This window comes from Miscanthus floridulus, chromosome 3, assembly GCF_019320115.1.
Source record: "Miscanthus floridulus cultivar M001 chromosome 3, ASM1932011v1, whole genome shotgun sequence".
Taxonomy (NCBI): domain Eukaryota; kingdom Viridiplantae; phylum Streptophyta; class Magnoliopsida; order Poales; family Poaceae; genus Miscanthus; species Miscanthus floridulus.
Window position 1 is genome coordinate 84477017 of NC_089582.1, and position 12148 is coordinate 84489164.

A 12148-nucleotide genomic window follows, 5' to 3' on the forward strand; every position below is an offset into this window, starting at 1 on the left:
TATGAAAGTAATACTGCTTGTGTTTCGTGGAATGCAAACCACCGAGAAGATGATGAAGACAATGTTGACACAATGATTTTTCTCCTGAGGTTCACTTGGTTGCCACCAAGCTATGGCCCCGTTGTGTCGACCGCTCACTTGGTGGTTCGGTGGCTAATTGGCATCACCTGCCAAGCCCGCACATCGGGCACCGCAAGAACCTACCCTGAAAGTGAGGGTAGCTCAATGACACGCTCAACTAGAGTTGCCCTTCATGATCCCCATGGGGTGAGCACAATCCCCCTCACAAATCCTCCTCCGGAGCACCGCACAATCTTCTCACGTGCTTTAATGGAGTCACAAGCCACCAATCCATCTAGGAGGTCGCAACCACTAAGAGTAACAAGCACCACCGGCTTGCAACACGATCACCTAGTGCCACTTGATGTAACCTCACAAAGCAATCGCACTAGAATGACTCACTCACTCAATCGGATGATCACTACCAAGCAAGAGTGAGTTAGAGGGCTCCCAAGCACACCTACATAGGCAACAAAGGCTCAAGGGTGCTCAGCAACCAGCCCAACAATGGCTAAGGCTCCTATTTATAACCCCACGAACAAATAGAGCTGTTACCCCTTCACTGGGCTGAATTCGCAGCGATCGGACACGCAGGTCACAACGACCAGACGCGCCAGGCCCTGTGTCCGGTCACTCCTGGCCATCCACGTGCCGCTCTGATTTAATGTCCCGCATCGATCTCCAATGGCTACTTTGCCCGCGCGCCTTTGCAGACACCTGACCGGACGCACAAGGGCACGATCAGACGTAGCCGCCTAAGGTCAGGTCACGCGCACGTGTGACCACTCCATGTCATGACCAGACGCGCTCCTCCACCGAGTTAGGTCAACCCTAGAGAGGATCCAGAGCCAGCAAAACACAATCAGACGCGTCAGGTCCAACCTGACCGGACATAAGCTGGCGTCCGGTCCTTCTCCTGTTGCCATGCCTCACGCCACTGCGTCAGTGTTCGTCACCATTGACCAGACGCGGCTACTGCGCATTAGGTCACTCTTCGTGTGCACGTCCAGTCATAGGACCAAGATCGCACGCTCACTACTACCACTTGACTGGACGCGTAGGTCCTGCAGAGGCCAGCGTCCGGTCACTCATAGTGACCTCCTTTCGCCTCCGTTTCTTCGCCGAGTTGATCCACTTCAACTCCAAACACTTCTCCTTTGTAAATGTGCCAACACCACCAACTGTATGTGTATTAGCTTTTCACAATCATTTTTAAGGAGTTAGCCACTCAACTTGACACGCCACTTGATCCTAGCAATGATGCAAAGTTAGATCACTCAAGTGGTACTAGATGACCGATATACAAACAAATTTGCCCCTCTTAATAGTATGGCCATCTTTTCTAAACCTGGTCATAAACTTCTCTACACACCTATGACTGGTGAAATGAAATGTCCTACAAATATACCTTTGCCTTGTGCATTCCATTCCATCTCCTCCAAAGTTGATGCAACACATGCACCAATGTGATCACAAATGATATGATCCACTTCATATCATCTCATGACCATATTGGTTCACCGATCTTGACTACACTTGCTCTTCACCGTTGCTTTGGTCCATCGGCGCTAAGTCATCACTCAACTTGCCCTTCACACTTGCAACCGATTCGTCGAGCCAAGCCTTGTCTTGATCTTCTTCACCTTAGTCATATGACTCATTGTCATGTCTCATATGCAATGAACTCCTTCATCACTCAACTTGCAATGAGCAAGAAGGTAACTAGCAAGCTACACAAGCTAACTAATTACAAGAGCAACTACACAAGCGCAGTGTATATGAAAGTAAATACAAGCTTGTGTAATAGGGATGCAAACCAACAAGAAGACAAGGATGGCCCAGTGATTTTTCTCCCGAGGTTCACGTGCTTGCCAACACGCTGGTCCCTGTTGTGTCGACATCTCACTTGGTGGCTCGGTGGCTAATTGGCATCACCCGCCAAGCCCCCACGTTGTGCACCATAAGAACCTGCCTACAAGTGAGGATAGCTCATTGACATGCTCTACTAGAGTTGCTCTTCGTGGTTCCCGCGGGGTGAGCACAATCCCCCTCACGAATCCTCCTCCAGAGCATCGCACAATCTTCTCGCGTGCTTCAACGGAGTCACAAGACACCAAGTCATCTAGGAGATGGCAACCTCCAAGAGTAACAAGCACCACCGGCTTGTAACTCGATCACCTAGTGCCACTCAATGCAACCTCATGATGTAATCGCACTAAAATCGCTCACTCACTCGATCGGATGATCACTATCAAACACAAGTGAGTTAGAGGGCTCCCAAGCACACCTACACAAGCCACCAAGGCTCAAGGGTGCTCAGCAACCAGCCTAAGACCGAGCTCCACCTCTATTTATAGCCCCCAAGCCAAATAGAGCCGTTGGAGCAAAGTTGCTGGTTTCTACGAGGGCACCGGACACGGTGGTGCCCCTCCCAACGGTCAAATTCCAATGTGGTCACCGGACAGGGTGACGGTGACCACCCAGGCCAACCCCACGAAACCCTTGCCCTCGGGAAAAATAGGGCGGTGCACCGCCATCACCATGGCGGTGACCCCCTGCGCCAAGTCCAAACACGCTAACCTCGGGTAAAAAGGGGGCGGTGCCATAGCGGTGCACCGGACAACCCCTGGCGGTGCCACCGCCCTCCCAACGGCGGTGCACACCGGTCACGGCGGTGACCAACCCCGCTAGGGCTACTCTCGGCCAAGACTAGGTGGGTACCGCCTTAAGGGTGGCGGTGCCACCAGACACGGCACGGCGGTGCCAGCCCCAACTCTTTCTCCTCGGTCAAGACCAGGTGGGCACCGTCCTAGGGGTGGCGGTGCCCCTAGGGCAACACCCCAAGCCTAGTTTCGCCTCCTTTCTTTACTTTTGCAAATGTGCTAACACCACCAAGTGTTCATCAACTTGTGCACGTGTGTTAGCTTTTCACAAATATTTTTTCAAAGGATTAGCACTCTTTTCACCATGCCACTCGATCCAAACACGTATGCAAAGTTAGATCGCTCAAGTGGCACTAGATGACCGATACGCAAACAAGTTTGCCCTTCTTAATAGTACAACCATCTATCCTAAACCCGGTCATAAACTTCTCTACACACCTATGACCGGTGAAATAAAATACCCTAGGTTATACCTTTGCTTTGCGCATTCCATTCCATCTCCTCTGGTGTTGATGCAACACATGCACCAACCAATCACAAATGATATGATCCACTTCATATCATCATGTGACCCTATTGGTTCATCGATCTTGACTTCACTTGCTTTCACCGTTGCCTTCGTTCATCTGCGCCAAGTCTTGCTCAAGCTTTATCGCCACGTGGTCCATCGCTCCAAAGCCTCCAACTTGCTCTTCACATATGGACTAGTTAGGTTTAAAAGATTCGTCTCGCAAATTAGACGCAATTTGTGCAATTAGTTATTTTTTAGTCTATATTTTATACTCTATGTATATATCTAAACATCCGATAGGATATGGAGTAAACTTGAAGGAGAGAAACTAAACGGGGCCTCAGTCTTTGTTCTGCCGCTTTAAGCCTGCCAGGTCTGTGCACTTGTGGCATCTTGATTCCCAAAAGAAAGAAGAAACTAATCAACCATTAATAAGATAAGGAAAATTTTCCTTTAAAGAAAAGAACAAAAGGAACTGAAGACGGGACTAGTATAGCTACAGAATTTGATCCTTACGTGTCACATTTTCTGACCCCTCGAGTTATTACTTATTACAAACGTGTAAAGAAACCTACGTGATTTCTGCTTATGTAGTTATGCTAAAAAGATGCGGCTACTATTACTTCTCAACTTCTGATTGATAAATCGATTCAAATATTCAGAAATACCTCGCACCGCAGAATATATACTTGCCTGCCCATGAACTGCAGTATTTTTTTATCGCATCTATGTGTAAGAAATCGAGATTCAGGAAATGAGTTGCATCTGGGAATTGCTCAGCTTGCAAGGCAATAATATCCCTGATCAACCTGCCAAACTGGCTCTACACTGATCTAGTTTGATTAACTCGCCATTCAAAAGAGAAACTACAGAGATATCGTAGGTGAAGCGAAGGAGGAAAGACTCACAAAAATGACAGAACCCAATTGATTTGACAGAATGCCAACAGAATTGAATTCTGCAAACTGGTAGCAGCAAGCAATCTTTTGCCTCTCTGTTCTAAAGCTTTAAACCTGCAAGCTTCCCACACTTACCTCATGTTGATTTTCTCCAAGGAGAAGTTTACTAAACAAAGAAATAATTATGGAATATTTCTTTAGTGAAAAAATATGGAATTGAAGAAAGGCCAAACTAAGCTCAGGAAATGTTCGTCCAACTGGCCCCACCACGATAGTCGATAGGCGTGCTTCCTGCATCCAAGTTGAGTTAGAGAAGACTTATGAAACATTGTTAAACGTCAAACCATCCAATTTATTGCCTTCAGCTACATCTCAAAGTGACTTTGCAGTAAATTTTCAGGGAATCAACACAGAAAGGAGAAAAAATTGCAAAGTCAAGGTCAAGATCAAACGTGTCAACAGTCACAGCTTAAGCATGAGCAACACCTGAAAAGCATGAGCAACCGATTCACCCTGCAAATGTAAAACCCCTAACAATCTCATTCTCATCTGATCCCCCCTCCTAACTTCCACCAGAAAAACAATGCAGCACCAAAAACCACCGGATTCCCTCCTAAACCAGCTTCGAATTCTCACTACTTAAACCCCCTGAAATGCCACAGGAACCATCCCCTGATCAAAAACCCACGAAACCAACATCTCCTGCAGCTCTGAAGATCACCATGGACATCAAGAAGAGATGGTCACCACCAATGCCTTCTCTTGTGCTCCTGCTGTTCGCCTTCATTGCAGCAGACAGCCGCGCCGCGGCGCAGGTGTTCTGCCGCTCGCAGTTCAACCTGGCCAACGAGGCCTGCAGCCTGCGCACCTTCTCCGGGCCCAACCCGGCACAGCCGCTGCAGCTGCACAGCAACGGCTCATCGGCTTCAGCGGCGTCCTACGAGACGCAGGCGGACCACCACGACCACGAGCACGGGCACGAGCACGAGCGCGAGCGCACCCACAGCCGGCGGCACGGCTTCGGGCACGGCGGCCGCGACCCCTACGACACCGCCTGCTGCCGCCGCCTCATGGGCATTGACAACGCCTGCATCTGCCAGGCCATGTCCTTCCTCCCCGTCTTCATGAGCAAGGTCAAGCACGCCATCAAGCTCAGCCCCGTCCCGGGCTGCGACGTCTCCTTCGAGTGCGGCGCCGTCTACTGAACTGGCGACCTTGGCTTAATTGGAAGGCTATAGGAGCCATTTTTCGGTTCTTGCTGCCTCTAACTTTTGAAACAAAATAAACTGTTGCGTGCATTATATGGAAAATTATACCTATATGCTTCTTCAGCCTTTTTGAATTAGAATTTTCTTAGCGTTACGTTGTAATGTAACTCCTACACTACAGATATTGCATCGGGAACAAAATCATGCATAATATTTTCAGTAGAGTTTTTGGAGCTTAAATTATATTCAGAAGAATGTGGATCTTAATCTTGACTATTTAAGAGCAATGCTGACTGTCATTACCACCACTTCAGGATATGCCTATACCAACTTTCAGTGTATGGTGTTGTAGATGCACAACTCTAGAAACATTTCAGCGTGTCTCTGTGTCAAGAGAGAGAGAAAATGAACCACTACTTGGTATCCAAACTGCAGAAAGCAGTTCTCGAACTAAAAATGTCACAAAGTGCAGATAGATAACTCCTCTTCAGAAGGAAATTGCACTCATTATGTTCAATTTAGATGACACAAAAAAGGAAAAATATATATACTTATCAAACCTATTCAGATGGAGTAATATTCTAAATTTCTTTATCCAACTTTCTAAAACTAAATACTTTCTCAGCATGATTAACTGTAATTAATTAATCCAATATCCATTCGCTCAAGCGATGCTGCTCCGTACAGTTAGCAAGGAAATCTTATAGGTACATGCATATATTACAGGCAGAAACATATCACTAACAGATGTAGTTAGATATACATGCCTAAATATGCACAAGAAGAACCAACAGGCTGCTGGCAGCCTGGCATGCACAGATGATTCATCAGCATCAGCATCAGCTCTGAAGTTAGAACTAGTTAGATACTAGCACACACAGGCAAGTTCCTCTAGGACAGTTCCAGACAACATTCATAGGTCGACTTCTCTCCACACCCCACCAACATGCACCCCAGCCATCCGTGAACAGACTGAAATCTCAAGCTCAAGTAAGAATCAAGAGCAAGTTCCTGCATAGTAAACACCACCAAAAGCAGGTTTCTGCAGAAGGTAACAGCATCATCAGCAGGTTTTCGCAGAACTGAACACCGTGAAGAGCAGGTTTCATAGGAAGCATCTCTGATGCAACCTCACAGTAACTCGAATTCATTTTCCATTGAAAAGAAGTCACATCCAAGGTTTCAGTAGGAGGCATTTCTGATGCAACCTCATAGTAACTCGAGTTCACTTTCCATTGAAACGAAGTCGAGCCCACTTCAATCAAGCTCTGCATCCAGATCGAACTCTGGTTCCTTGAATTGAAGAGGCAGGTGGCTAATGTCAGCCAACCCAATATATTCATCATCCAGAGGTTCATATGTAGCATCAATAAAATCACTGATGGGGAACATAGCTTCCAGCCTGGTGAGATCGTCGAGTGGGGGTTCATCAGTTGGGCTGACAGAGTCAATGAAAGGAAGCTCATCTTTCCAGTTTAGCATGGCATCCTCTGAAGTTTCCATAGGGGTGGAGGAGTTCAGTAAGCTTTCATCCATAGGCTCATGGTGGAGAAGCTCATCCTCTGAAATCTCCATGGATACTCCATTCTGCTGCGCTTCTTGTACGCTCTGCTTGCATAACACAGATGAAGAGGCACAGGAAACCAAGGACGAGCTGGACAAAGCTGCATGTTTTGGCACAGGCTCTTGAGCTTTCATTGCCAGCATCTCTGGGTGGAACTGGAACCATTTTGCCTGATATGTTGCAGCAGCAGCCTCCTCAGTGTCATGTAAACTGTACTCCCGTCTCTTTGTCAAAGGATTGCGAATCTCTGCTTGCCACCGACCTGAGTCCCGCAGGCGCACACCACGGTACCTGCTCAATGGTACCTTCCTCTCTGGACTTTTCAGATCCTTTATTCGACATGGCATGATGGCTTTTAGAGGTCTCGAGGTCTTATATTTCCTAACCGGAACTAGAACCTCTCTTATAATTTTCTTTTCTTTCTTGGAGTTCTGATCATCCTCATCATCGGAGGACTCAGTTACATCAGGATCGCAGCAGAAAATGCGGACCTTCCGCATAGAGTAGATCTTCTTGTAGCGCAACATCCAGATCCCACGCAACAGCAATCTGCACATACGGAAACTGATTTCATCAAATCTGCTAATACAAGGTTTACTATCATCACACATATGAAAGAGAAGATTCCTCCACGAGTCCACATACCAAGTAAGGTACGTCTACAACTTGAGCAACGAATTTATCAAATCACAAAGATGGTTCTCTTTTAACTTCTGAACAGAGTTGGAGAAAGGGAGATTAGTTTCCTTTGCCAAAGATGTCTCAGAAATTAAAATTCAGGCCGACTGTTGAACTTAGAGGAGGGGTGCAAAACACAATCCACCCAAACCAAACCTGGTAGCATTTAAATCAGACAAGATTGTAAGACAAGGGCTCACCCAAGTTAAGAGAAGGCAAATAGCAGATACTCTGTTCACTCTTAATTGTTTGAAAGTATAGTTCCATATAGTTTAACACTTACCAAGATTGCTTGTTATTTGGGGATTCTTCAACTCATATGCAGGAACCCAGAGTACTTGACACCAAATCCAAATCTGAAACCAATATAAACTACTATGGAAAACTTAAACTGAAATGCAAACATTACTTGAATATATGAACTCTTGCAATACATGAGCAAACAGATATGAACTGATGTAAACCTCCATCTTTGCATGTGCCAAACTAATAAGAGGTAATATTATTATGTTCATATACCAGAATGTACAGATCAGTTATCATCCAGCTCCAAATTGAAATCAGACCAACATTGCAACATGGTTATCTTCAAATTGGTACATGTGAGTAGACTGAACAAGCAGGCAATTATTGCACTAATATGTGAACAACAGATCAGTTTTCATGGCAACAGAAAAAAAAACCTTTGATGGTTTGCTACTACAAAAAAGCAAGCATCCCTGATTGCTAAATTGGGGAAAAAACACAACAGCGACAACTGAAGGAGGTACCATCGGACAGATAGGCAACAGAAATCTTTGGATAACGTAGTCTGATTGTCTGATTCATATAGGAGACTATATAAGCAGGGTAACAGGGTTGGAGACTACAACAGAAAAAGAAATCTTCGCACCACCAACTTGGCCGTAATGTAGCTCAATCAGGCATGCGGAAAGTTACCTGGAGATCCTGAAGCGAAACCAACAGGCTCTGGCGGCGCCCCTCTTCCAAGGCTGGAGGAGAAGAGAGCAAGAGGAGGAGGGTGACGGGAGCTCAGAACCATGAAGCTGGAGCAGTGCAGGCGACATAAATCAACAGCGCGCGCGTGCCGTGCGGCGGCGGCGAGGGATACTCCACCCCCTGTTCTCTGCTGCTTGTCGCACAAACACCGAAGAACTTGTGTCAAATTCTAACAAAGAGGAGGAACTGGGGAAATTTAGATATAAGAAGAAAGAAAGATTACATTTTTTCCGCTTACAATTAGAGAAAGTTGAAAATCGCCGGAAAAAGGAAAGGAAGATAAAAGAGAGAGAAAAGAACTGCTCGAAATCGTACGGAACTCCAAGAACCCTACCGGATTGCCCGCCCAAATTTCCCAAGAACGAGAAGTCCAGAGAAAATAAATAGGGCAGGCGGAGAGAAAAGAGATCATCCGAATTAGGAAACCCCACGCAGGTCCCGCGAACGAAGAAACGCAATTCGACTCGACACGCCACTTACACGAGCTGGGGTGCGACGGCGACCTGCGGAGCCCGGGCCGGGGACTGATTGGGGCCGTGAAGCCGACGGGACTGGAGGGAATCAGGGGGTTGAAGCAGATCGGGGCTTGATCAGGACTCCGGAGGGCGTGGCAGATGGGTTCAGAAGGAACGGATTTGGATGCTTTTGGTTTCTCCGGCAGGGAAGAAGGGTGGCGGCGAGGGGTTTTAATGGCTTCCTGTTGTAAGAAGCGGAGGTCGACGGCGGTGCGAAACTTGCGTGTGCGCAGGCGCAACGGGTACTCAACGACTAGCAGTGAGAAGAAGAAAAAAACGAAATTAAAATGTTGTCATTATTATAAAAAGTAGCCTTTGCGCCTTGGGCATGGGCCCGTGCTACTTTGGCCTGTTTGGTCCTCTTATTCGGCACGCCTGGCTCGCAGCATGACACGTGTGCAAGCTTACTATGTTTGCTTATTTGTATAAATCTAGCCAGGCTAAAGAGACCGTGTTTGGTTGCTCACACCATAATATAAGCATGAGGTAAAATATTAAAAACAAGTGTTATTATATTGTTTATTTTACATAGAGGTAAATGCATAGTAGACCTTTGAACTTGTCTTCGGGTGCCATTTAGGTCCATAAACTCTCTAATCGTACTTCCGGCACCCTAATGTCGTTTAAGTATGCCACTTAGGTCCATAACTCATCGGAACAAGGTTTTTGCCGACGTGGCATGGACAGAGCGCACGTGGCGTCGCTGGGCCAGCTCCAGAGCCTCCAGACGCTGTCCATCTACACCACGGCGCCCTTCGGCGCCATCCCGCCGGAGCTAGGGAAATGCTCTAACCTCACTAACATCTACCTCTACGAGAACTCGCTGTCCGGCCCGCTCCCCCCGTCACTCGGCGCGCTGCCGCAGCTGCAGAAGCTGTTGTTGTGGCAGAACGCGCTCACGGGCCCCATCCCAGACTCCTTCGGCAACCTCACCTCGCTCATCTCGCTCGACCTCTCCATCAACTCCATCTCCAGCACCATCCCATCGTCGCTGGGTCGGTTCACGGCGCTGCAGGACCTCATGCTCAGCGACAACAACATCACCGGCACCATCTCGTCGGAGCTCGCCAACGCCACGTCGCTGGTGCAGCTGTAGGTCGACACCAACGAGATCTCCGGCCTCATCCCGCCCGATCTCGGCCGGCTGACGGCGCTGCAGGTGCTCTTCGTGTGGCAGAACCAGTTGGAGGGCGCCATCCCGCCCATGCTCGCGTCCCTGTCCAACCTCCAGGCGCTCGACCTCTCGCACAACCACCTCACCGGCATCATACCGTCAGGCCTCTTCCTGCTCCGCAACCTCACCAATCTGCTGCTCCTGTCAACAACCTCTCCGGCCTGCTGCCGCCGGAGATCGGAAAGGCCGCCAGCCTCATGCGCCTACGCCTCGGTAGCAACCGCATTGTTGGGTCCATCCCGACGTCCGTGTCCGGCATGAAGAGCATCAACTTCCTCATCCTCAGGAGCAACCAGCTGGCCGGGCCGGTGCCGGCCGAGCTGGGAAACTGCTCGCAGCTCCAGATGCTTGACCTCAGCAACAACTCTCTCTCACCGGGCCACTGCCGGAGTCGCTCGCCGTGGTGCACACCCTGCAGGAGCTCGACGTCTCGCACAATAGGCTCAATGGCGCCGTGCCAGACGCGCTCGGCAGGCTGGAGACGCTGAGCAGGCTTGTGCTCAACGGCAGCTCGCTGTCGGGGCCGATACCGTCGGCGCTCGGGCAGTGCCGCAACCTGGAGCTCTGCACCAAAGGCGGGGGCGTATGCTTCGTGAGCATCGACGCCAACGGTCACCCAGTGACGAACACGGCCAAAGACGCTCAGCGCGTGCACCGCCTCAAGCTCGCCATCGCGCTGCTAATAACCGCGATGGTGGCGATGGTCCTCGGCATGATCGGCATACTTTGAGCGTGGCGGATGGGCTTTGGAGGGAAGAATAGCAGTGGCAGCGACTCCGAGAGCGACGGTGAGCTGTCGTGGCCGTGGCAGTTCACGCCGTTCTAGAAGGTGAGCTTCTCCGTCGACTAGGTGGTGAGGGGCCTGGTGGACGGCAACATCATCGGCAAGGGTTGCTCTGCGCGTGGTGTACCGCGTGAGCATCGACACCGGCGAGGTGATCGCCGTGAAGAAGCTATGGCCCAGCACCCACACGCCCGCAATGGCGACATGCAAGGTGGACGACGGCACGAGCGGCCGCGTCCGAGACTCGTTCTCGGTGGAGGTTCACATGTTGGGCTCCATCCGACACAAGAACATGGTGCGGTTCCTCGGGTGCTGCTAGAACAAGAGCACCCGGCTGCTCATGTACGACTACATGGCCAACGGTAGCCTGGGCGCGGTGCTCCACGAGCGGCGTGGTGCTAGCGTGCAGCTGGAGTGGGACGTGCACTACCGCATCGTGCTCGGCGGCTCGCAGGGATCGCTCTACTTATTTGCATGCCCCAAACCAGGCTCATGCACGGCTCACGTGCGCTCTATTCACACCACATCAGCCAAAACCTTGTTTCAATGAGTTATGGACCTAAGTGGCATACTTAAACAACATTAGGGTGCCAGAAGTACGATTAGAGAGTTTGTGGACCTAAGTGACATCCGAAGACAAGTTCAGGGGCCTACGATCTTGCGTTTCTCTGGTAGATGCAAGGAAATCTTACATGACGTGAGCCTGGTTAGACAGTTGCGTCAACCAAACAATAGCCTATTCTCGCAAGCGTAGGGCCTAGCTGAGGGTAGGAGCAGACAACCAAAAGTGCCCTTTGAAGACCGGAGAAACTGTTTGGTCCGTTTAGGCTTGAACGAAAGTTTCATTTGAGTTTTAACCACATTTAATAGTTTGCAACATAAATATTTTTAATAAATAATGTATCAATATTTTTCTAGAAAAAGAAGAATTAAGTTTCATATGGATAAAACTTTGTTGGCTTTTGAACTTTAGTGGAATTAAATATCTATGAAACAAAGAACGAAACATGTATTGAGAGTAGTTATTTCAACCATGTTTCATTATATTTTTAGTTACATGTGAATCTAACATGTATTGAGAGTAGTTGTTTCA

At 48.7% G+C, this 12148-nt stretch overlaps 2 protein-coding genes and 1 pseudogene across 2 annotated transcripts; 2 read left to right on the forward strand and 1 right to left on the reverse strand.

Moving 5' to 3' along the window:
* The first annotated feature begins 4786 nt into the window (after positions 1-4786).
* On the forward strand, positions 4787-5338 carry LOC136546019 (uncharacterized). Its single transcript, XM_066537996.1, has one exon. It carries the CDS (start codon positions 4787-4789, stop codon positions 5336-5338), a length of 552 nt encoding a protein of 183 aa, XP_066394093.1.
* Positions 5339-5893: 555 nt separating this feature from the next.
* On the reverse strand, positions 5894-9331 carry LOC136546020 (ethylene-responsive transcription factor ERF119-like). Its single transcript, XM_066537997.1, has 5 exons — positions 9063-9331; positions 8523-8712; positions 7867-7939; positions 7551-7739; positions 5894-7454 (listed from the first exon to the last, which is right to left on the reverse strand). The coding sequence occupies exon 5, from the start codon at positions 7430-7432 to the stop codon at positions 6599-6601; it is 834 nt and encodes a 277-aa protein (XP_066394094.1). The 5' UTR covers positions 7433-7454; positions 7551-7739; positions 7867-7939; positions 8523-8712; positions 9063-9331; the 3' UTR covers positions 5894-6598.
* Positions 9332-9776: 445 nt separating this feature from the next.
* On the forward strand, positions 9777-11605 carry LOC136543960 (LRR receptor-like serine/threonine-protein kinase RGI1; annotated as a pseudogene).
* The last annotated feature ends 543 nt before the right edge of the window (positions 11606-12148 follow it).